Below are 27,436 nucleotides of genomic sequence, written 5' to 3' on the forward strand. Positions count from 1 at the left end.
AGTTATAACGAAGAAGTTATGGTTTGTCGAAGTTTCAGGATAGAACAGGCACGGCATTGCATGACGTAAAAAGTGAATATACGATAGAGCGACTTTTAGCTTTAGTTATCTAAATGAAAGTTGTAGAGTACGATCACGCCTACGCATGGATATAAAGAACGTCGAAAACGGAGCTCGTACATGAAAGATATGAATTTTTGAAGTCGGAGTGGGAAATCACGAAGGCTGTGCGAAGGGGTACACCCAGTGTACCTTCGGACGCTCAACGTTCGCACTACGCCCCACGTACGAAGGAGGTACGCCTCGCGTGTTGACTTTTTCCTCGGTCCACAACAAGCCACGTCGCCCCACCGAAGTCTCGCCACGTGTGTACGGATCAAGCATTACACCCAGCGTAGGTCTAAGGTACGCCCAATGTATCGAGGCCTCGCAGGCTATAAAAGGAGGCCGAGGGCTGCCATATTTCTTCACCAATTTACAACTCCTTACTCTCTCTACTTTCTTTCACTACCTCCCTAACCCCCTACTAAGCCTAGGTAAACCTCCTAGCACTAGAAGAAGGCCTCAGAGAGCCCAAAGGCTCTAAGAAAAAGAGTTTTTTGGTTTGAAACTCTGCCCGCGCAGAGCCCAGTTTTCAAGCAAACTTCCCGGTTTCGTCAAAGAAGATTATTTTTAGAAGCGAGGTGCTATCTGAATCACTCCTTATCAGGTGAGTTTATAGTCACTTTCATCTTACATATAGATATGAAGTATTTTATATAAATTATGTACTATATGTAAATATATGTTATCTGTAACGCCTGCAGATCCGGCTAGTCAATTCAGAGATAATAGGGGTCGAAAACGACTTTTCGACAAAAGATTATTTAGAATAAATAATCTTAACCAAGTTTTATAATATGTCTCAAGGGTTCCGTACATATAAAAAACGCCGAAATCCGAGTTATAACGAAGAGGTTATGGCCCGTCGAAGTTTTACGGCAAAACCGGCACGGCACCGGGAGACGTAAATAGTGAATTTTTGATAAAGGACTTTTTAGCCTTATCAATCCAGATAAAAGTTGTAGTATATGTTAAACCGAGAACATACAAAAAAAGAACGCCCAAATCTTACTTCGTATAAGGAAGTTATGAATTTTCTAAGATTTGGCATAACAGTGCACGACCCGAAACTCGAATTTTAGTTTGAGCGGTTTTTGGCCTATGCGACGTAAATGAGAATTGAATATATCATTAATAGGAACTCAACGGTAAAAAGAATGACGAAAACAGAGTCCGTATGTAGAAGTTATGAATTTTACGCGGACATTTAACAGTATAATCTCCTCATACTGTTAAATTTAAGATCGGTCGAGAATTAGCTAACGGAGTCAAAATGAAAGTTGTAGATCTTATTTTTACCTACGCTTTGATATAAAGAACGTCAAAAACGGAGGTCGTATGTGAAAGTTAAGGATTTTAGAAGTCGGAAGTGTGCTGTGCGAAAATGGGTGATGTGGCACAATCTTGGCCATTGCTTTCTCCCCAAGTCTTGCTACTAGATGGTGACATGTGGCACCAAGTTCAGCCATTTTCACCCTATAAGTAGAACCGCTCCCACCCTCATTTTCTTCACACATTTCCCATTTTTTCTTCTTTTTACTCTCTCTCTCTCTCTCTCTCTCTCTCTCTCTCTAGCCCCGAAACCCCCCTCCCCCCAAAAAAAAGCCTAGGGAACCTCCCTAGCACGAGGCGGAAGCCCCGGAGTGCTCGACGGCTCCGAGAGGAAGAGCTTTTCAGCTCAGGAACGCTGCTCCAAGCAAAGCCCGATTCTCTATAAAACCTGCTGTAAGTGAGCTACGCCTATACTATTTTTAATATATCGTTTATTTAATTATAGTAACGTTATTAGGAACTTATAATAAGTACTTGGGCTATTATTATGGGTTATATAAGTATTGTTTAACGCTTATATAATAGTAATAATAGCTAGACTATTAATTAGTCTCGACAAATAATAGACTAAACTCTAATGGTAATAATACTAGGTTTCGTCGAAGGAAATTATTTTTAAGAAGCGAAGCGCTGTCTGAGTTCGGAATCACCACCTTTTTAAGTGAGTGCATAGTCCCTTTCATGAACATGATTTTAATACAAGTATTAATTAAAGTATTAAATATATGTTAAAGAGTTAAATATTTGTTGAAGATGTGTGAGTGCATAGTCCCTTTCATGAACATGATTTTAATACAAGTATCGATTGAAGTATTAAATATATGTTTATGTGCGAATTATTTGATGTTTCCTAAGATACTTGTTAAAGAACATACCTGATTATATATTTTGATTTAGGATAAAGAGTAAACCTAAATTAATTATGAGGAATATTGGATAGTGTTTTCTTACGAGTACGAGTGAATTATACTCAGAGAATAAAACCTTAGTATATGTCATTGATCTGGGAGCATGGATTAGACATAGTCATTGTCCCTAGTCCGAGAGTATGGATTAGGCATAATCATTCATCATTAATCCGATAGTATGGATTAGTCATTCGTCCCTAGTCCGAGAGTATGGATTAGGTAAAGTCATTCATTTCTGATCCGGGAGTATGGATTAGGTAAAACGACTAATCTTAGGTCCGAGAGTATGGATAGTCTTGTTGTGAGGATCGACGGGGTGGGATAAGAGTTGTTTATATATATAGTGAAATTGTATATTTTGTGAATTTTAAACTATATATATTGTATAAAATTGTGGGATTGAAATCCCTATGTACTCACCAGGTTTCCCAACCTGAACCACTCCGTTTATTTATATCACAGGTGTTGATATGAAGTCACATTACACTGAGAGATTAAAGAGATATAAATCACTAGTGATAATGAATGTAAGTTTTGTTTATGCTTATGTTTCTGTATTGACGATGAAATCCCAAATGTTTCAAAATGAATAAAAATATTTTTCTTTGGAAGTGCTTTGATAACGTATTTATCATGTTTTACTAGGAACAAATTCCACAACATTTTTATTAAAAGAGGTACTCTGATTTTTATAAAGCATAAACAAAATCGGTCTTTTCTGACTGTGAAAATGGGGATGTCACATTATCTGTTTACCTGAAATGTTTGCTGGATGAAAGATCTATACTTCTTTCTTTCAGATATGAAACTTTTTCCTTCAGATCTACACTTCCTCATCTTAGATCTAAACTTTTTCTTCAGATCTAGACTGTATACTTTGAGATCTATGTTGGATGAAGGATCTAAACTTCTTTCCTTCAGATCTGAACTTTTTCTTCAGATCTAGACCGTATATGTATTTTATGCTTTGAAAGTTATGTTGGATAAAAGATGTAAGCTTTGTTTTACAGATCTGGACCATGTATGTATTTTATATCTACAAATATGTTGGGTAGAACATGGGTAGATAAAATAGTTGGTGTGTGGTGAAATAAAATGATGAGAGGCCTCAATGTTGACGTTGTTCCAATCATCTAGCGGAATATGGATGACGATCACGGACTTTTCTAGGAAGTCCAGTGGAACGCTAGCATGCTCACAACCTGTAGGTGTTTGTGAACGAAGTGTTCACCGGCGTACTCCATCCCCCATGGTTGCCTTACAAACACTTATGGCTGAGGAATCCCCTTAGCAGTAGTGTCCATCCCGATGAAATTCCTTAGGATAGGTCCCTTATGATAGATGCTTAGGGACGTAACGTGAGGATAACGGGAACATGTAATCGGGTTAATGATTGTTGAAATAATAAACTTATTTATTGTGGGTTAAAAACCATATATGCTCACCAGGCTCCCCAGCCTGACCCACTCAGTTTCTTGTATTACAGGTAGTGGCAAAAGCATAGTTGGATGACTTGACGACAAATTATGGATTTAAGGCCAGAATATGTTTTGTGGCCTAAGATGTTTATTTCTTTTAGTTTATGCTTATGGTCTGTATCGATGGTTGACATCCTGAGTTTTTGTAATGTAATGAAAATACATTTTTTTAAGAAATAATTTGATAAATTTATATCGTATTTTGTTTTGAGAACAAATTCCGCAACACTTTTTTAAGTTACTTTGATTTTTATTAAAAAGCATAAACGAAATCGGTATTTTCTGACCGTAAAAATGAGGATGTCACACAATCAAAATATATATATATATATATATATATATATATATATATATATATATATATATATATATATATATATATATATATATATATATATATATATATATATATATTACATACAAAGATAAGTCCCAATAGATAAATCTTATCTATACAATATTTTAATATTTGAATATTCGATTAATATGTTCCTATCTAAAATCCTTCTGTTTACAAATGATTGTAAAACATTTGGATTTGATGAAATAACAAATACAATTTAAAATCATATTATATAATAAAACAATGATTAGTTATTGTTTTATTGTTTTTTGATTTTAAATCATATTTGTTATTTCATCGAATCCAAGTGTCATAAAATCATCCGCAAAACTTGGTTTGCTTATGCATATGAGATAATGCAAAATTTGGAAAATATATAAATAAGAAAATATTTTACATATTTTTCTAAAAAAAATGGAAAAAACCTTAAAAAGAAATAAATTTTATAAACCATTATAAAAAAGTCATAAGAAAGTTCAAACAAAATAAATTTGTAAATTTACGACGAATTCATAATAAAATTTTAAAATAAGACCATTTTATAATATAAAATAAATTATAGACCAAAAATGTAAAATTTAAAAAAGGATTGACATATTTAACGAGAAATGACACATTATGAAAAGTTTGTTTCCAAAACTAAGTGATAATCCAAATAATAATCAATAACCATGAAAATATTTTAAAAAGGAAAACAAGACAAACTTTACCTTGGAGCTACATGGATAAAGATAGGTCAAATTTTGCTATACGATGACAATTTAGAGACTTCAAGTTTTAATCTAGTTCATTTTTATGTTCAATGACAAAAAGGTGACAAAGTCAAAACCAACACTTTCATAGCTAATTTTATCAATAATCCAAAAGTTATTCAAATCCATCGTTACTTTGCTTCTAAACAGAACCAATCACAATCGGTTCCAAACTTTTAGGAACCGAAATCATTCATATCCGGGTTCCTATTTGAAACTAGGGGTATTGATCAGGTAATTCGGGTTTTTCATGTTAGAAAAAATACTCATTACCCTACCCAAACTAAATTCGGGTAATTCGGATTTGGATAATTCGGATATCGGGTCGAATTTGGGTAATTCGGTATTACCCGAAATATATAATTTTTTTTTTTTGAATTTCACTTGAAAATAAATTTAATGAAATAAATATGTCGTGTTTTATTAGTCTTGTTTATATAAACAAACAAGACATAAATGAAGTTATTTAAGCTTTGAACATTGAGATTTTTTAATCAATAATACCTGAGATATTAAGTAATTTTTTAACAACTTAATCTAATCTAATAAGATATTAAAAAACAAATACTTAAAGATCTTAATTTAAAAGTTTAAAATGTTTAAGATAATTGTAGCCATAAGTTTTGCCATGTTCTGAAGTTTCGTCAAGATAATGAGTTTGTTAGTTGCAATAAAAACTATAATCTAAAAAAGAGTTAAGTTTTAAAGAAAATGATGATATATAAACAATTACTTTTAATATTGTTAGTGTCATATTGTTATAATAAATAAATAGATTCATGTTTTACAATAATGATAGTTAATTTAGACGTGATCAAATACCTGCTATATAGTACAAACTTAAAAAAAATGAATTTTTAAAATAATTCGGGTATACTCGAAACCCAAACAATGTACCCTTTACCCAACCCTAAAAAAAATCAGGTTACCCGATACCCGAAAAAATCGGACGGGTAATTCGGATATCGAGTATTTTCGACAGGGCTATTTGGAACTGGAGTAGTCCCGGTTCCAGGCCCGATCCTCATCCCTAATATTATATTTTGAATTGGTGGGGAAAAAAAGAGGTAAGAGATAGTCAATTCATCAAAGTTAAACAAACAAGAAATTCTGGATGATGCTTAGTAAATAACATCTGAACTTGTGTTTTCTAGATTAAATCACGACTTTGTAATTAATTTGGAGTCTCCAAAAACAGAAGAGCAAGTAGAATATATAGCATACATGTACAAAGACGACATGACATGAGAGGGAAAAGGAGTTAAAACATAATTATAAATAACCTCAAACTAATAACAACATGGCATCAATTGCCCCCTTATTGCCAAACCTATAATCGTTCAATAACATTTCATAAACATGATTCTAATTCTTTTTACCAGAGATCTCAGTATCACTGTATATGAAAAGATGATCAACTGTAGTACTCTTCTACATTTCTCCTGGAAGCATCGTATCCTCAGGTAGATCACATACCGCAATTCCCTGAAATTTTTACAAAAATACAACAAAATAATGTTATGATTTTACATTTTACAAATTAAAAATCTTAAGTATTTCCATAATTACCTCTCCTGTTAAGTGTGCTACACATTTCTTCTCAGCTAGCAGCTCATCCTCCGACTAATAAAAAAAAAAATCCAAATTTTAGCATTAAATATTTAAATGTTATAATAAAGTGTAAATACGAAAGATTTTGAGTACCTTTTTAATTCTCTTACGAAGGTAGTCATCAAATATGACATCTTTCACAAGCTCGTAATCGCCATCCCCCTACCATTAAAATAAAATTTTAATGGATTTGAAATTTATAAAAAAAAAACAAAAGGGATTCACATTTGTATGATTTAATATAAATAAATATTTAAATTAATTTATAATTTAAACATTTGTACATACCTTGGACCTACAGGGCATGCTAAAAACAATATCTTCTGCTATTCCATAAGGATTTCCATTTGTATAAACCTGCATTTTACAATTGTAAAAAATTAACATAGTAACTATTTTAATATTAAAAAAAAAAAAAAAAAAAAAAAAAAAAAAAAGTGGGTGAAACTTACTCCAGTTGAAAACCAATCACCTTCGGGTGTGGGTGTTACAAGAGACCTTATTGCATCCACAATAGAAACAGCAGTTGATGCAGCTGAAGATCTTCCCCATTTTTTAATTAAAACACCACCTCTCTAAAAAAAAACATTTTCCAATATTCACTACTAAAAAGTATAAAAAAATATATATAATATAAATAAAGAAAAGTTAATCTACTCTTACAGTTTGAACCATTTTGGTAAAGTCCTCTTCTAACCACTTCCTATCTGTAATAACCTCAGGGACAGGAATCCCGTGTATTTTAGCATTTAAAAAATCAGGAACCTAAAAAAAAAAACAAATTACATTCAGAAAATAAAACACAACACTAAAAATTAAAATAAAAAATTAAAATTCGTTTGGTTACTTGAGTAGTCGAGTGGTTTCCCCAAATGGTGACATTAGAGACTTTGTCATAAAAAACTCCAGCTTTGAGAGCCAACTGCATAAAAGAATAAAGAATTAGTAAAAAGTTGTGTATATATTTTAAAACTTGGTTAAAGTTACTTTTTTAATACCTGGCATTTTGCTCTATTCTCATCTAGTCTAGTTAAAGCATGAAAATTCTTTGCAGGTATATTTGGAGCGTTTTTCATACAAATCAAAGCACTGCAAGTGACATACAATAAGATTATTATTATTATTATTATTATTTCACATATTCATCGGAAAAAAAAAATGTAAAAGCCATATTTAAAATTCCATACTTGGTATTGCAAGGGTTTCCTACAACCATGACTTTGACATTACGTGAAGCAACAGCATTGAGAGCTTTTCCCTATCATAAATTCCATTTAGATTATATGATTTTCAAGAAATTAAATTTGAGTGAAGCGGAAAAGATTTGAAAGAACCTGTTCAGCATAGATTTGGCCATTAATGTCTAACAAATCGGCTCTTTCCATTCCAGGGCCTCTAGGTTTAGCTCCAATCAAAAGAGCCCATTCTGCATCTTCAAATACCTCATATGGATCTATGCCAATGCTTACTTCTCTCAATAATGGATACAAAGAGTCCTCAAGTTCCATTGCCACTCCTGTGTTATTAGTTATTAGTTATTACCATTTCATCATGAAGTTAATTTTGGACATAACTACAACACTAAATAAGACTAGTCATTACCTTCAAGAGCTCCAAATGATCGTTCAGATCCCAAAAGTTTGAGGGCAATAGGTTGATCTGGGCCAAAAACCTCACCTGATGCTAGCTGTGATTTTAATGCAACATATGTAAAGATCTATCTCAGAGGTTCTAGATTTTTATATACAAAAAAGGAGAACCAATTTGTTACCTTGAAGAGTAGATGATTGGATATCATCCCAGCAGCACCTGAGACTGCAACATTAATCATTTTCTTCCATGATTTTGTTTGATCTTCCTGAAAATGTGCATCCGCAAAGAACATAATACATCAGAACTTGTACAATAACAGATTTGGCCTTTGGGACAGAGGGAGTAGAGAATTTAATCAAAAAGTAAGGATATGCAATGTTTAATTGTCTGTTTATCCAGATGTGTATAACTGTATTTATTCATCAACGCAATTATGGAAGTTCAGATTTAGCAAGATGTAAAAATTCAGATATTAAGACTTTTTCGGAAATGAAATTATCATTGTAATCCTCATCTATTACTAGTTAATAACAAACAATCATCTAATACTTGCAAAGAGTAACCGAGGAAAATCAAATGTACGTCAGATTTTGAAATAAGCAGGAGATGAAATTGATTTAAGGACCGGGGGTTTATGAAAATAGCTACAATGAAATAAATAGCAAGGAACGGAAGTCGAAAAACTTACAGCCTTCAGATCACTTAGATCATAAGTGAGGCAGAATACACCGAAACAATCAGGCTTTTGTTTCGAATCAATACCAACCGGAGCTTGAATTTGGCTATAAAATTAACCACAAACACAATTATCAACAAAAACCACCTAAAAATCATACTAGATGTGACAGTAGAAAGAAGCTTACTCGGAGGTAACTGAACAACGGATAGCAGTAGTCGGAGTTCGAGGGAGATTCCGATAACTCAGGCGGCGGTGATAGGAGAGACGAGTGGACGATGAGACATAAGTGAGGAAGCGCGAATTACTGAAGTCAGTCGTTGTGTAAGCATGGCCTAGTTCTGCCACCGCCATGGAAGCAAAGTGAGGAGGAAACTTTTGGAGGGAGAAACAAAGGGAAGAGACGAAGGGGAGAGGTTTAACTTCAAACGGATTAACGTGGATTTTTTGGGAATATAGATATAAGGTCTATACACATGACACTTGTCACCTTTGTTCAATCCACTAAAATTATTGGGGTTTACATTTTTTTTAAATCAATAAGAAATTGGTATTATTTCGGTAAAATGATTCTGGAAATCTTTTTAGCTTGTTTTGTTTTTAAATATATTATATGAAAATTTACTTGTTTGTTGTATTGGAAATAAACTATAACTTTAAGTGACTTAAATTCAACCATTGAAACCCAATTTAAGGTGAATTATCTTTCATCTTGTTTGTGATTTTTCATTCTATAGCTTGTTAGTGTGACGCACAAAAGGATTTTTGCCATTTATTTTAGTATAAAGAGAAAAATAAAATAAAAATAAAAAATAAAAAGTCTATGTGGGCCTTTTTTTTTTTCTCGGGTTCCAACTATTTTTGGATCGACAGGCTTCTTAAAAGTACTTTTTCATTATATTTCTACTCAACAATCATAGTAATATTTTAAAACACCTATTTATTAATTTATGCTTTATTTCCAACGACTCAAACCGGAGAGCAATCCCTAAATGTACTTATAATGATACAAGTTCATAATTTGTTTTATTCAATTACTATTATTATTATTCTAATAATATAATTTATTTTATTTTATTTAAAATTTTATAACATTATAATATACATTGAAATTAGATCAAACATTATGACTTGTTACCCAAATTGCTGGATTGCCACCTCTATTATTTTATAAAACTGTTCCTAAGTCAAATATTATACTTTTTATTTACATAATAAGTAATTTTGTGGAAATATTTAAGAATTTAATATTATATAAAAAAAGTTGGTACATTTAAATAAATGGTATAGTATTTATTGAGGATAATTACCAAAAACTCAATGGTATTTGTGGTGACAAATAAGAGCTATAATGTAGTAACTTCATGCACCTTTCTGAGTTCCCCTCTCTAGTCATTTTCTATTCATTCGCGTTTCTTCTTGGACTTAACTTCTAAAGAATCATAAGAAACACAAATAATACAACGTGACATACATGCTAGTTACGGTGAAAATGATATTTTTGGAAAGTATTGAAATAATCAAGATAAAACTGCAAATTTGGTTTATATGGTTAGTCAAAAATGACCATTTTGGTCCAAAAAGTTTTATATTATCATCATTGGTCCACAAAATGTTTTTTTATCGTGGTTTGAACCTTCGAAATTTGAAACGACTTAAAATAACTATTTTGCCATTATTATTATTTGTATTCTATTTCTTTTAATTATGTTTAGTATGTTTTTTAACGGAAAAAAAAAAATAAAAATAAATTCAACCCCACCCCACCTACTCTTCTCTCTTTAACAAATTATTGAATTCTTCCCAATGTGACTCTATCATCGGTTGGATGTCGGAGTTGTCGATGTTGGAGTCGTCGCTGCCGCCTGAGCAAAGGTTTCCAAATAGCCCTCTCTCTCACACTTACAAATGAATAAAGATCACTAGAGAAGAAGAAGGAGAATGAAAGAGGAAGAAATTTAGAACCAATATTAGGAAGCAAATCGTCATGAATGTGATCTGTTGTACGTACAGAGGCGGCAGAGTATAGACTTAAAACTTTTTTTTCAAAATAAATCAAACTTCCCCTAATTCATATGTATCTTGAGTAGCGACTACCTAGAAGAATAACTGATTCTAAACTCTAGGTTCTTGTACACCATATTAGGTCCAATCAAAATAGTTTCTTCTTCAATCATTAGGAAAATAAACTTAGTATGAACTGTTGAAATGTAATTTTGCTATTGTACACCATATTGGGTCCAAGGTTGTTTTCACAAGATTTGGTTTGTTTTGAAAGGTCATCTCAAGACTATTTTCGTAAGGTTTGATGGTATATTTATTTTAATAGTGTAGTTGGACATTTTTTCATTTAAGTTGTTATCTTTTACCTTTAAGCCCTTTTTGTCTCAAGTATGTATTAACTTTTCACAAAGTGGCTGGATAAATTCATTTCCATGCTTTTCATTACTTATCTATGTTTTATAATGAGTACTAAGTTTATTCATGGTTATTATGAGGCCTAAGTGACCACCATAGGCACTGTAAACAATGAAAGATAAATAAGGGAAGTTGTTTCCTATGCTTGAATGGAAATGTGTAAGAGAATATATCTTGATTCATGTTTGACATTCCAATCAATATTAGATATCCCGTTATGGTTCATGTGAAGATAATGTCTGAGATCCTTTATCCATACAATGTCGAGGAGATGTGATTTAATATTGGATGTTACAAAGATAAAAAAAAAAAAAAAAAAAAAAAAAAAAAAAAAAAAAAAGTAACTAATGTCTAAAATCCTCCATACATATAACATCAATATAGTTAGTACCATTATAAAATGTTGATAAATAGTTGAGACAAAATAGTCTCAAAGGTAAAAAAAAAATAATAATAATAACAACTTACTTGCAAAACTATCACAGTACTATTAAAAATAAAAATACCATAGACCTAGTGAAAATAACCTTGGAACAGCCTTTAAAAATAAACTCAATCTTGTGCAAAAGTTTTGGGACAAAGGTAAAACATAGGAGCTTCATAATCATCATCATAATATCATAATTTCATTTTAATATTTCTTATTAAGTTTATATTTCTAATGTTTAAAATGGAAGTCATTTCAGGAGACTCAATGTGATTTACAACAAGATGAAGCAGAAGCATGACATAGAGTTTTAGACTCAATTATTATTTTAGTTATCGATGCTTAGGACAAATGTGAGTTATGGATATAGGGTTACCTATTCGTAACCAGTTTCATTAATGAAATATCAAGTAATATGTTTAAGTTTAGTTTATTTAGGAAAAAAAATCTAAAACGGAAAAGAAAAAATACAACATGTATGGTTTTTTGTGGAATAAAACGATTTTCTATGTTATAACAATGAATAGATAAAAATTAATTCTATTTTTAAAATGAAATAAGTCTAAAACAGAATAAAGTCAAGATATTGGATATTTTAAAGAGTAAACGAACTTTAGGCCAAATTTGAAATTTAGTTTTCTTGTGCTTATTATCAAAGAAAAAGTTTCAGCTTTCTGTTCTTGGGTAAGAGACAAAAAGCATGTAGACTTTAAGCAGGTAATGAGCTGACCCACACAAAGGGTAACAGGCCCAATCCACCTCATTTTTTGTACTATACAAGTATACATTGTATACAAGGCCCATAGTTGACTTCATATTTATGATTTATCAATTTATGGGTGAAAAGAAACAAAAAACAAAAAACTCCAAAATGAACAAAACCAAAACAGAAGAAACCAGAAATTGAAATCGAACTAAATTGTGAAGTCGGTTAGTTACTTAGTTATCACATTTGATTTATAGCGAAAACAGAATAAGATAATTTCTTATAATTTTGTAATAGTTTTTTTTTTCTTAAATAACCAATATGAAAGTACTCAATTTCAAAACTGACGGTTATGTTGGCTATTTATTTATAAGGTGGTCAAAATTAAATAACATTTGAAAAAAAATGGTAATTTGGTATTAGCCCTTTATTTTATTGTTTTATTTTGTCACTAGTTGTGACGCCCGTATGTTATACGGGTTTATTAAAACAAAAAAATTAAATATGAAGGATTAAACAAAAAAATTATTTAAATTTAAAATTTAAAATTTAAAATTTGAATTTAAAATGAAACATATTCAATAATATGAGTTGTAATATTGTAATTTAATTATTATTTTTAAATAAGGCAATTAATAATTAAGGTTTAAATATGATGTGTTAATTAAAAAAAGATAAACAATGAGAAAATGACACATGGAAAAAACATTTATTCAAAAATACCAAAAAATGACATGTGTCCAAGTTAATGAAAGAGTGACATGTGGCAAAATTATTTTCATTTATTAGGGAGGATTGGAAACCCTATTATTAGCATTTAGCAATAGGATGATAATTCGAAAAGAACAGATGTTACTTTTATATATTCTTTAGTGTTCGGAATTATTAGCAACTATTTATATTCCTTGTTATTCTCATTCTGCATAATATTGAAATCATTTCTCTCCCCTCAAATGTTTTTCCTAATAAAAAATTAAAGAGAAAATCACTAATCTAACTAAAATGCTAATGACTTTTCACTTAACAACCAAAAATTTGCCAATAGTCAAAAATAGCCAACCAAACCATAGCCTAGACTAATTTGCCTGCGGTTTCGTCACTTTACTACGGTTTGACCTCCAATTAAAAAAAAAATTAAAAAAATTAAAAATTTGACAAAACCGTAGGTGAAGATACTCACATATGATGTGCTATCAACCAAGTTATTGTTTGGTATTTGGATGAACTTTATGCTTGTTATGAACAAAACCGTAGCTAAAAGCTACAAACCTATTGTTTCCCTCTGTTAGCTACTTTTTTTTTGTTTGGTTGAAGTTGACGACAATTTCGTTGATCGAACTCCTGTTTCGTTGATGGCATCCAACTCCTATTTCGATTAAAGTACCGAATCAACCCAAAATATCATACCACATAATAATACTTTATCACAATGTATATTAGAAATTTAAAAAAAAAAAAACAAAAACAAGAACAATAACGAAATTATGTCCGAAAACTATAGATGTGGTATGTTATCTATGGTGTACAAACTGCTAATGCACATTCTGTGCATCAGTAGCTTGTGCACCGTAGATGACATAACACATCTACAATTTTTTTTTTTTTTTTTTTTTTTTTTTTTTTTTTTGCAAAAAAAGATATGCCCACTACTATTACCTTTCAAGATAAACGATAGAAGGAAAATAAAAAAAGTTTACGAGAAAAAATTAATTGTTGTTCGGAGCCATTATTGGAGAGCGTTTCACTAGCTTCAAACACCAAAAAACGACCTAAATAAAAATTTCTAACTTTATATATGTTGGGCTAATGGACCCCATACCGTTGATGGGCTCCAAATCCATATCACATAAGCTCTAAATCGTGCATAAAAAAACGACCGAAATGAAATTTTCTACCTTTATATATTTTAGGCTAATGAACCTTCATACCGTAGATGAGCTCAATAACCGTAGCCCATAAGCTCTAAACCATGGTTTATTACCATCAGATTTAGAGAAAACCATAGGCTTTAGATTAGGTTTCCTTAATCGTTTATTGTTTGGTATGTTACTTTTGGCTATTAAATGAAAAATGATTAGGAATTATGGCTAGATTTGTAATTTTTTTTTTCAAAATCAAATACTCTACTTATTGAACATTAATAAGTGTGAATTTCTTATACAAGTAATTTAGAAAACCCAACAAATATATACAAATAATAAAATAGTAAAGTAAATAGGTTGTATGGTACTGGTCCTCCATGCAGTGGAGGATCCTACGTATAATGTTTTTAAAGTTGTTAAGGCTAAAAGAACACCATCTCAGGTTCAAATCGTGTTAAGCCTCGTTACCACTACAACGTATCTTAACATGTAAATTAAATTGGTAGTCGTGCATTTTTTGACCAGTAGTTGTGCATTTGACCATTCCAAATGGTCATATAAGAATAAAAAAAAGATTAATTTTTCTTATAAATATAACTCAACTTCATTTATTTTTTTCACACACAACACTCATCTTTCTTATATTTTTATACAAATTTCCAACATTTTTTTTACATTTGACTTGTCCTCCTCCGATGATGATGTGTTCATCATCATGATGTACAAGTATTACACTAATGAGCTACTAGAAAAAGATGTACCTCCTTTACTAACAAGAAGTGCGAGGTTAAATAGAAATCGTGAAGAAGGACACAGACGTCTTTATTATGATTGTTTTGCGGATAATTGTGTATACCAGTCAAATGATTTCAAATGAAGGTTACATTTGAGTATAAATTTGTATGTAAGGATAGTTAACGTCTTGGAAAACAAGTATCGTTTCTTTCATATTTATACATATTAAATATATTTTTATACAAACTAAATACATACTTTTACCTATTAAATATATGTTTAGGTATGGTTTTTCCAATTGAGATATGATGGTAGACGTAGGTGAAGATTCATAGGGTTGCAGAAATATAGTGCAACAATTTGATTGATGGCTTACAGGGAGTTACCCGATTCTGTTGATGATTTGTAATGTCCCAAAAATACCGAGTAAACATTTTAAATAAGTTAAAGTCATTCATTCATTGTTCCAAAAGGCGATCAGAGTCAAAATATTCTCAAAACATCAAAGTAATTTATAAACATGTAATGCGGAATAAAACTCCAAGGGATGCAGTGCGATCAAGCCATACCTTTCCTTTTGAAAACAAATGTACCTGAAACCATAAACATAAACTGTAATCATGAAACTTAGTGAGTTCCCTAAAGTACCACATACACTACACATATACATATAACAGCACGTTGTCGTGCCAGGTTCGTATCAACCCCATATGACAACATGTAGCTGTGTCGGGTTCGTATCAACCCATATGACAACAAGTAGCTGTGTCGGGTCCGTATCAACCCCGAGTCCATAATGACTCTATATAATAGCACATAGTTGTGTTGGGTCCGTATCAAACCTACATACATAAAACATACAGTCATATTAGCAAGAGTCACAAAGACAACAAATACATACAAACATATAAGCAAATGTCACATAGACAACTATTATCCTACAACATAACCCAATGGGCCGACATTGGTGCCTTTAACCACGAGTAAAGTGAAGAGACTCACCTCACAGTCTGAAAATATAGATGGACAAATCACTGCTCCAACTGCTGCCTCTACTAGTCACTTTAGCAATAAACAGTGACCCAAACTCAACCTACCATTCAAAATACCCAAAATAACCTTATATCAAACTTAGTCAAATTCAAGTCCAAAAAGTCAAATTGACCGAGTGTGCCCTGCGTACTTAATCACTATGATGGGCATAGTCGTGACTCGCTTAAACCACGGTGTTCTAACCCAGTATGCGTAGCGTACCTCTTGGTACACCCATTGTACTCCGCATGGGTCCAAATCTTCTCATTAAGTGTGCATTCCTTAGAAAACTTGCATCCAATTTCATATCTAGAATCAAAACATCGTTCTAAGTCATAAAGTTTCCAACTTTATGACTTTCCATGGCTAGAAAAGGTCCAAAAGCTAAAACCTTAATTTAATAATCCATTAAGACATCATGATTCTTGCATGGAGGGATAGAAGGACCAGTATCATATGTTTTTGGTTCTTAATAGCTCCATAATGGATAAATTTTCCAATTTTATCCATTAGGATGGTCCAAATAACCAAGATCTAATATTTAAGTCTCAAAGGGACAAAAAAACGCAACTTTCTCAACTTAATCCATCAAGTCCAAGTCTCCAACATTCATATCTGAATCAATATAATGTTTAGATGTATAAAGTTTCCAACTTTATCCATAACAAGGTTACAAACTTGTAAGATCTAAACTTTATGCACTAAAGTGACCAAAAAGTGACAATATGAAAATTAACAAGATTTATGAAACTAATGAGCATGTTTGAAGGTTTTTACTCAAAAGGTCTAGAAATGATGTAATCTTGTTGGTTCTATGCTTGAATCCTTCTTCCATACACTTTTTCACCACCTTATTCTTCAAGATTCCACCTTCTAATGGAGAAATAAACTCATAAATGATGCCAAGGCTTAAAATAAGTGAGAAGAGGCTAAGGTTTCGAGTTAGAGGCTTAAAAGGGTGGAGGCTCACGGTAGGAAGGACCCATAAGGGGTTAGAGACCTTAAATAGGTCTTAAAACCACGAAATTAGGGTTTTTACAATTCATAATTATGCCCAGTGTAACTTTGGGTACGCCCAACGTACTCCACTAAAAACCCGTCCCACCCTCAGCATGTACGCCCAACATACTCCCTTGTGTACGACCATCGTACTACCAGACTCCCTATGCCTAACTTCAAACAACCATAAGTTCTTCGTTTCAACTCTGTTTTCGGGGCTCTTTATATGCACGGAAATGTATTGAAGAGCCTTAAAATCCTATCTAATTACTTTTAACTTAAAACATACCAAGCTAAAGTCCTTATTCCATGAAAGAAGTCTGAAACGTCACTTTTCCCATTTTACCCTTTGACTCCAAAAAACAAACCAAGGGTTTGGATCGCATAACCAATATTATCAACATCCAATAGGGTCTAAACCCTATTCCCTTGAAGTCTTAGGCCTTTACTTGATCCATAATTGTCCGTAATCGGGAAATATGAAACTTTTCGAAACAGGATGTTACACATTTATATAAGAATGTCTAAAAGAAATGAAGGTGAAAGTTTGTATAGATTATCAATAGGTGTTGTTAAAACAATCAATGATATTTATTTGCGTAAACCTTCGTTAAATTACATACGACACATGAAACGAGACATGGTTTTCCTGGTATGATTAGAAGCATTGATTGCATACATTGGGATTAAAGAAATTATTCCCAGAGGTGGAGAGATCAGTTTGCAAGTGGTCATAACGGAGCATCTTCATTGGTATTAAAGGTTGTTGCTTCCCAAGAATTGTGGATTTAGCATGCATTTTTCGGGGTTGCAGGTTCCAACAATGGCATCAACGTACATGATCAATCACCAATATTCAAAGATATTTTGTTAAGAAAGGCCCTGAATGCTCCTTTGACAATGAATAGAAATGAATATAAGTTTAGGAATTACCTTATGGATGAAATATATAATACGTATTTCACATTCGTGAAGTCATTTTGACACCCAGTGGAACCAACTTCAGGAGGAGATAGAAATTATCTTGTAAGGATGTGGAACGTGCTTTTGGAGTCTAAAGGCGAAGTGACACATAGTAGAACATGTGACACGACCATATAAGATAAAATTTCTACAATACATAGGCATGTATTGATGTGTTTTTGGGGTTACAAGTTCAATGCCATAAGCAGAAAATAATCAAAAACCAATTTCAATTAATTAGGGCACATGCAACCTAGTTTGATCTATATCTTTCAAGCAAAACAACATACTATGAACCCTAGAGTACAACACTTTTCCTTTGAACTAACTAACTCATAAGACTAAGAAATACTAACCTTGAAGATTTATGTAGTAAACAACCTTGATTTTTTTTCTTTCAAACTTTTGGTAGCAAGCGTCACTAGTGTCGCTCCTCTAATGTTTCACACCCAAGGCAAGCAACTTAGGATTATGGAGAGAGGAGAAGAGAATTTCGGTCAGAAGTATTCTCAAGAAGTAGGTCACAAAATTGTGAGGGTTTAAGGCTCTTAATATAGCTAAGGTAGCTTAGAGCCAAAGTTAGGGTCTAAGGGTGGAAACCCTAATCCCTCTGTTTGGTGACCAAGCAGCCCACATGCCTCCATCCATGAGCCTTTGGACGAAATTTCTAGGCCTTACCAAGAAGATTTCATCCAACCTCTCTTAAGGAGATTCTAGAGCCTTTTCCTCAACTATCAATCAATTTCCACACAGCCCCTACACTATTTAATCAATCCAATTAATCTCAAAATTAATTCTGATTAATTTCTGATCAATTATTAATTAAATATTATGATTTCTATTTAATATATTATTCTCATAATATATTAACAAATCATTTATTCTAATTTATTAATCAAATAATAAATCAAGCATATCTCCAGTATAATCATGTTCAATTACCGGCTTTGAGGGCAACCCAAAAGGACCGTGCTACTATTAATGCAAGTTAATACCAATTATAGTTATGGGCTTAGACACCTAATCCAAAAGTCTCCCACTTTAATTCTAATAACTATAACTGTCAGTATAACTACCAAATTGTAGCTACCAAAAGACGTTGTCGAACTCTGAACCAGCCAATAATATGTCCTAAGATAAGTGATCAAATATTCCTCCGTTTTACAAGATATCATATAGACATGAGACATGGATTAATCGAACACATCAATTTAGTATTGGCTAGGCCTAGCACTTATAAGTCTACACCAAATCACCGAGCTGCCCAAAGATCTCACTTTTCCCGTTAGGGAAAAGGGAATAGATAAACTTCGACTTATATGCTACTATTTACTCATGAAATCACGCACAATAATACGTTTTATAACATCAAGTTACTGATGCGTTTACGCATTATCAATGCACAACCGACTTGTAAACAACAACTCATATATATCCGTTTCAAGAATATAAGATATTATCGTCTCAAAATTACTCGTGATAAAATCCATGAAGTAATTTTATGAGCATGGGTTTATCCAATACTCAAAATCTCCACTTTCTAAGTACTCATGAACATTGTAGCAAAACAATTGCTATGTCTAATCTTCATAGACAATCTACAATTAAATCCGTTATAGTCTTAATTCGCTACTTACTTCCAAAAGTACAATCGACTATGGAATTTCGAATAATCAAATTATTCAGGAAGTAAAACATGCAAATTGAAACATAATAATAACCTAATTAACTATGGTCTCAAAACTATTGAATATACATAAAACTCTTATTATTTAATCGCCAAATTAATTAAGACTTTATCCATTATATAATGTTTCGAGTAATCAACTATCCACTTGAATTAAACATCAGTCACACCATGTTATGAACATGCATACTATGTCTCTCTATGGTCCTTCCTTTGTGAACAGATCGACTGAATACTATTCTAATGATGCTCATTTCACAATTCCAAATTCTTGTTATTACTAAATGTGTTAGAATTCCAACCTCACATGCATTGTCCTTTTGTGATTTCGAGGCTTCAAAGTCACAGAGACTTAGCCAACAATATTACAAAACATTCCATTGGAACTTTTGTTACTAAAAACAATTCCAGGGTAACAAAGTTTCAAATTCAAGGTACACTCCTTGAACACCTTCCTTGCATTAAAGTTTCTAACTCACATGTAGATTTTAATAATCAACTCTTACTATGTAAATATTTCCATATTCCCATATGACCATCAATTCTGATCAAGAACCATCTCAATCTAAAACATGTCATTATGGTCCTTCCAACCAATACTATACTTCCAACTATCTACAAACGACCAAACCTTTGGTAAACCTCAGAATGTTCTTGACAGTTGTTTAATTTAGTCACATAAAGTTCTAGTCCTTTCTCCTCATAATGCCCAAGGCATTTAGAAAAATCAGAACTAGTGTATATTATAGCATATGTAATCGATCCTACATCCAAAGCATATAAGATTCAATTCATAATGTTTTACATAAAGACCTGATATCTGATCAGTCTCTTGCTATAATATTTCCATATATAGAATTTCCTACAAAATAAGTTTTCAAGATATGATCCTTAGTTACTAGAGCATGACTCTAAAATGAAGTATAAATCATCTCTCGATTGAATCATTTCAACAATATCCGATTCCTCTTCTTAGTCAAAAAATTGCACTAAGATGTTCTTTGAGGATCAATTGTGATATAGTTCAACAATCATTAAGATGATCATAAAACATGATACTAAAGTACTCTCCTTTCCTTACGGATTGGAGAAACTTGTATCTTTCTGCATAATAGATTCTTCATATTCGTTCTGCTACTCTTTGAAACTTTTCAAAGCATCAGAATTGTGCTTAATCTTTTAAACACAACCATATTTACTGAAACATCAGTAAATCATGAAGAATAGAATTTTCATCCTTTGTGGTAGATTTGAATCGTCCATATCAATGGACTAGATTCATTAGTCCTTCACTTTGACTCACATAAAACATGTGATCAATGAATTAGTCATAATTTTCTAAAGATCAAGATTCCCATACATCACACAATTCGAATTGTATGACTCCAAGTTTCTATCCAATTAAAACTTGGGTGATGAGAATTTTTTCACTTAGTAAATTATGACATTTACCACAAGTGAAATAACAAGAATCAAATCCACAATTAATATGGCTAATATTAAAAATGTAATCAACACTTTCATAAATGTCATCGCAAGGAAATATAAAGTAAACCAGCTATATAAACCAAAATTTCACTTTTATTGATAATAAACGAAAATTTGGAACTTGTCCTTTACAATACATAAAATGAAAACTATGTTTCTAGACATTTCCTAGGCAATCCATTAAATTATCCTAACTCCCAAGTAGCAGCTCCAAATTCTGATCATTGAACCATGTGACCAAAATCCATCTCTCACAATTAGAATCAACTCACTTTTCTTAATCTTCCTTCTTTCTCTTAGATCCTACAATAACATCAAAATGTGATCATCACATCATGTATTAGGAGTCTATGAATAGGAACTCATTAAGATAATGGAGTTTAGATAATGGATATACTTGAAGTAGTGTAACACTCAGAATCAGAAAGACCAAGAAAGGAAAGGAAAACCCTAAGTCAAAGGGGTCAACTCGTCGAGTCCATAGGTGAAATCGACGAGTTGGAGCGGGTTCCGTGTCAGGATTTAAGTGACCGACTCAGCGAGTCGGAGGGACTGACTCGGCGAGTCAGGTTTGGGTTGGGAAACCCTGATTTCCGGGTTTGGTGCCCTATTTAAGCATCATTTCAGGCCTTCACCACAACCTCCGTCATCCCCTTTACATTCCCTCGAAACCCTAAGCCTCCATTGTAGTACTCTCAAGCTTGCTTTGCCATTTGGGTGCTTAGAAGAAAAATGGAAGAAAGGAACCCTGGGTGATTTAAGAAGTGGCAGTGGGCTCTGAGTTGGTGTGCTATTTCAGATCATTGGAAGGTATGGAGCTCATACCTTGGCTGTTATTCATTTAGATTCCCTTTCCTAGTTAGATTTTATCATTTTGGGCCATTTCCAAGGCCAATTCGTGTATTGTGCCTTTGTGAGCAAAGAGAACTTCGGATCTAGGGTTGTCTTGGCCCAGAAACCCATAAAGTATCAGTATTTGGTGTGTTGGTGAAGCATGCTTGTCTCAAACCCTAGCCCTAGAATGTTTTAAGCCTATAGCTCCTTGGTTTCACGTAAAGTTTGCAACTTTACGTGAAGGATGGGCCTTAGAAGAGTGGATCTACAGTTTGGAGCCCCTTCATGGCTCGAAAAGCCACTGTATGGATTAAGAATTGAAGCTACTCGACGAGTCACATGGGTGGACTCGGCGAGTTCTATGAAGATAGGCAGGAACTCGACGAGTTGGAAGAACAACTCGGCGAGTCTGTTGAAGATTTTCATGGACTCGGCGAGTCTGTTCTTGGACTCGACGAGTTGGATCTCAGAACCCTAACCTTTTCTGGTTAAGACTTAAATCGGTGAGTTGAGTGGTGACTCAGTGAGTTGGACAGGAGGGGACTCGGAGATCGTTGAACTCAACGAGTCGACGGGGTGACTCGACGAGTTAAGGCGTATTGTGAGAGTTTCTGAGTATAAGGACTCGACGAGTCAACGGGTTGACTCGGTGAATAGAGTCAGTCAGGAAGGTTGACTTTGACCAGGACTTTGACTTTGTCAAGAGTGGACTTAGTTGGCTTCTAGAGTTCAATTTGGATCTAATTGATATATATATATATATATATATATATATATATATATATATATATATATATATATATATTGATATTGGTAGCTCTGATAGGTGCATTTTATGCACCTATTTTGCATGATTATTTCCGTCTTTTTATAGCATTCCACCTCATAATTCTTGCATTTAGTTGATTATTAGGGCAATTACATATTTCATTAAGAATGCCTGGTACTTCACTATTTTTGATTTATTTTGCAGGCATTATGGAGCATGGAATGTAGAGCTTGGATGCATGGATGCTTGGATGCTTGGAGCGTAGAGCTTTGGAACATGAAGAGAAGATGAACCAGTCATTCCATGGCAGAAAACATGAAGATGGAGCCAACAGTGAAGACTCTTTGGAATTTTAGCAAAAAGCATGGGCCATGCCAAAAAACACATGGTCAAGACAAATGGGCATGACAAAAAAAAAAACACATGGGCAAAAGGCATGGCCATGCTAAAAACGCATGGCCTCATGGCATGTCATGTGAACTTTAATAAAAGAGCAGGAGACGTCATTTTGAAGGGAGAACGGTTTTGGGAGTAGTTTTCTGGCGATCAAGGGCAATTTTGGGAGAATTCTTGGAGCTTTTGAGAAGACTTAATCATTGCAAACATTTGGATTTCATTTTTGAAAGGATTAAACATTCCAATTCCATTTTTATTCTTGTTTGATTTGTTCTTAGCCATGTGTGGCTAAGAAACCCTAGTTTCTAGTTCTTGTTCAAAACATGTTTATTGCTTGACTTGAAGCATATGATTTGATGTTTGATTTGTGATTCTATTCTACTGATTATGTTGTTGTTTAAACTAGAATCCTTGAATTTGATTTGTGTTTGATTGGCCACTTTCATGAATTGAATTTTTGTGCAGTTAATTAACTTTTAGGGCACCTAATTGTTCTATTGAGTTAATAATTGGTAACAAGCAATAAGTTTTCTTATTGTAAAACATATATCACATGTTTTCACACTTCCGAGCGTATGAGAAGAAATGAACATTGTTGGGAAGCTTGTACAAAACTTAATGCGGTTTTTCAATACAATCTAAGAGTGTGTTTAGGTTGAATTAGTAAAGCTAGGTCTAATCAAAGAGCGTGTTTTGGTTAGATAATTTGGCAAGCGAGAGTTATTAGAGCGTGTTAATATCTTTCAGTACCAACATAGAATAGCAATCTTGAATTACATCAAGTCATAATCAAGTTGAACAACAACATTGAGAACTAGAACTAGAACCATTCAATCAATTTGTTTACAAATCTATTTCATTTTGTGCATGCTTTTAAAGTAGATTGTTATTTAGTTATTTGCTTTTGCAAACAAACCCCCCTTTGTGACCAAAGTACCTTGTGCAAAAAGGTATAGACTTTTGTCCCGTGTCTCTGTGGTCCGACCCTGCTTGCCTTGTACTACTTTTTAGTGCATTAAAGCAGTGTATTTGGAGTCAGTTGTACCCCTTTATTTGTTGGGTTTGACACGCCTAACAAATTGGCGCCGTTTTCGGGGACACGATGTTACTAATTGTTTATGCCTAGATCTTTTCGTACAGGTACACCACTGCCAATTGACTCGGAGATAGAGAAGACTGCAAAGAAGTTAAGGAAGCAAGCCAAGCTTCGTAAGAGGCAACCGGTTTCCGGTACTTCTTCATCATCCAATCCCCCAGTCATTAACATTTGGGAGGATATTACCCTCTCAAGTGTGTCCGCATCCAAAACAGAAAGTCCATTACCTTCACCTCAACCATCCTCATCCAGAAATACCACCCCACCCTCTTCACCTACTCATCACAACCCAAACACTACACCCACAGAAACTTCAACCACTACTCACACCATGGGAGACAACCATGGAGGGAATCCGCCTCCAAATCCACCACCTGAACAAACCCTTCGCCAATGGGCGAGGCAAGAGGTTACTCAACAACCTCTTTGCATCACCTATCCGGCAGCCACAAACCTTGAATTAAAATCCGGTCTCATTCACTTACTCCCAACCTTTAGAGGCTTAGAAAATGAAGATCCCCACAAGTTCCTCACGGAGTTCCATGTTGTGTGTGTTGGCATGAAACCGCACAATGTCACCGAAGACCAAATCAAGCTTAGGGCATTCCCCTTTGCAGTGCAAGACTCAGCAAAAGATTGGCTTTATGACCTTCCACCGCGGACGGTCAACACATGGGTAGATCTTGCACGCCTCTTCTTAGACAAATACTTCCCAGAAATGAAAGCCTCAGCCCTAAGAAGAGAGATAATTGGGATCAAACAACACAAAAGAGAAGCCTTTCATACATATTGAGAGAGGTTCAAAAAGCTTTGTGCCCGTTGCCCAAAGCATGGTATTAGTGAGTATCAAATCCTTCAATACTTCATTGAAGGCATGACTCCTTGGGAAAGAAGACTTCTTAATGCTTCAAGTGGAGGATCTTTGACTGACAAGACCCCAGTGGAGATTCGGGATCTCATAAAAAACATGGCGGAGGATTCAAAGCATACTAGTCAAGATGAAGATTGGTACACAGATGCACCTCGAGGTTTAAAAGAGGTACACACTCCTCAAATTGAAGCTCAACTATCCGAATTGACTAAGGTGGTAATGATGCTTGCTAAGGAAAAAGGCGTGCAATCCACACCCCGTCCCTGTGGCATTTTCACTCAAGTGGGACACCCGACTGATATGTGTCCTCAATTGCAAGAAGAAGAATATGAAGAAGCAAATGTTATAGGAGGCTATTCCGGGCATAATCAAAGAACCTATGATCAGCCCCGAGGCAATCAAGGGTGGAACAACAACCAAAACATGGGTTATCAACAAAGACCCCCACCCCATTACCAAGTAAGGCCTCCATTCCCACAACAAAATTACCAACCGAGGCAACTACAACCCCCTTAACAAGCTGGATCCTCAAGTATGTCCTTAGAAGACATAGTCAAAAGCCTTGCCACCAGCACCCAAAGTTTTCAGCAAGAGACCAAGGCAAGCATCAAGAATCTTGAGCAACAAATGGCACAACTTGCTCAATCAGTGAGCAAAATGGAGAATCAAGGAAAGCTACCTCCTCAAACAGAAAAGAACCCAAAGCACAATGCTTGTGCAATTAGCTTGAGGAGTGGAAAGAAATATGACGGCCCAAAGATGCCCGAAGAAGAAGAAGAGGAGTTAGTGATAGAAGAACCACCAAAGAAGGATGAAAAGAAAGAAGAAATGGTGGAGAAAAAGAAGCCGGAAGAGAAAGAAGCAAAGATCACACCACCACCTTTTCCATCAAGATTGAGCAGCAACAAAAAAGAGAGAGAAGATAGTGAAATCATGGCAATGTTCCGGAAAGTTGAAGTCAACATTCCTCTCTTAGATGCGATCAAACAGGTACCTAGGTATGCTAAGTTTCTTAAGGAACTTTTCACATCTAAAAAGAAACTGTGAGGTAATGAGACAGTGAAAGTAAGTGAAAATGTGTCTGCAGTTTTGCAGAAAAGGATGCCCCCAAAGTGCAAGGATCCAGGTGTTTTTACCGTTCCTTGCAAATTGGGAAACTTGTATGTCCCCCGTGCTATGCTAGATTTAGGAGCTTCAATTAATGTTTTATCATATTCTGTTTATAAATCTATTGGCATAGGCACTTTAACAAAAACAGGGGTAATCATCCAACTTGCAGATCGTTCTATAGTACACCCAAAAGGTGTATTAGAGGATGTTTTGGTGCAAGTTAATGAGCTTGTCTTTCCTACAGATTTTTATGTGCTTGATATGGGAGATGATGACCATCCATCCTCGAGTTCCATACTTTTAGGTAGACCATTCTTGAAAACAGCAAGAACAAAAATTGATGTCTACAATGGTACATTGTCCATGGAATTCGATGGGGAGGTCATCAACTTCAATATCTATGAAGCAATGAGGTACCCAAGTGATGTTCATTGCATAAATTTTGTTGATATAATCCAACCTTTGACTGAAAAGTGTTTTGAGTTGACTAACCATGATTTGTTGGAGTTAGTCTTGAGCAGGAATTTTGATAGCAAGTCAGTCAAAGAAATTGCAGAAAATTTCAAGTTAGATGAAGAGTTGCTGGAAATTGTGGAGAGCATGGAAGAAAAGAAGAAAATAAGGTATGATAATAGCAATGTGAAATTGCCCATTTCTGACACAAAACTTCTTCCTTCCGTTGTACAGGCACCTAAGCTAGAATTGAAGACTCTTCCAGATCATTTGAAGTATGCGTACCTTAGGGAAGAGAAGACTTTGCCTGTCATTATCTCCAACAAGTTGTCCATGGTAGAAGAAGATGAGTTGGTGACTTTGCTGAAAAAGTAAAAGAAAGCTATTGGGTGGACAATTGCTGACATAAAAGGGTTGAGCCCTTCCTTGTGCATGCATAAGATCCTCATGGAGGAGGACTTCAAACCAACTCGAGAGGCACAGAGAAGACTGAATCCACCCATGATGGAGGTGGTAAAGAAAGAAATCATGAAGCTTTTGGATGCAGGTATGATTTACCCTATCTCAGATAGTAAATGGGTGAGCCCCGTTCAGGTAGTCCCAAAAAAAGCAAGGGTCACAGTTGTCAAGAATTCTGAGGGAGATTTGGTGCCAACCCGTGTGCAAAACGGGTGGAGGGTTTGTATTGACTATAGAAAGTTGAATGCCTCAACGAGAAAAGACCATTTTCCTTTGCCATTTATTGACCAAATGCTAGAGAGATTGGTGGGTAAATCTCATTACTGTTGCTTGGAT

General features: G+C 34.0%; 2 protein-coding genes across 2 annotated transcripts; one reads left to right on the top strand and one right to left on the bottom strand.

Annotated features, from left to right (window-relative positions):
• Positions 1-6,106: 6,106 nt before the first annotated feature.
• On the bottom strand, positions 6,107-17,773 carry LOC111911144 (malate dehydrogenase [NADP], chloroplastic). The gene is made up of 15 exons (XM_023906934.3): positions 17,654-17,773; positions 8,983-9,263; positions 8,808-8,901; positions 8,298-8,384; positions 8,129-8,213; positions 7,861-8,042; positions 7,714-7,784; positions 7,525-7,615; positions 7,374-7,448; positions 7,190-7,291; positions 6,979-7,101; positions 6,815-6,883; positions 6,620-6,688; positions 6,485-6,538; positions 6,107-6,400 (listed from the first exon to the last, which is right to left on the bottom strand). The coding sequence occupies exons 1-15, from the start codon at positions 17,771-17,773 to the stop codon at positions 6,347-6,349; spliced, it is 1,557 nt and encodes a 518-aa protein (XP_023762702.2). The 3' UTR covers positions 6,107-6,346.
• Positions 17,774-25,612: 7,839 nt separating this feature from the next.
• LOC128127676 (uncharacterized) lies at positions 25,613-27,016 on the top strand. Its single transcript, XM_052766336.1, has 3 exons — positions 25,613-26,068; positions 26,166-26,238; positions 26,319-27,016. Exons 1-3 carry the CDS (start codon positions 25,613-25,615, stop codon positions 27,014-27,016), a joined length of 1,227 nt encoding a protein of 408 aa, XP_052622296.1.
• The last annotated feature ends 420 nt before the right edge of the window (positions 27,017-27,436 follow it).

Source organism: Lactuca sativa, chromosome 8 (assembly GCF_002870075.4).
Source record: "Lactuca sativa cultivar Salinas chromosome 8, Lsat_Salinas_v11, whole genome shotgun sequence".
Classification (NCBI taxonomy): Eukaryota; Viridiplantae; Streptophyta; class Magnoliopsida; order Asterales; family Asteraceae; genus Lactuca; species Lactuca sativa.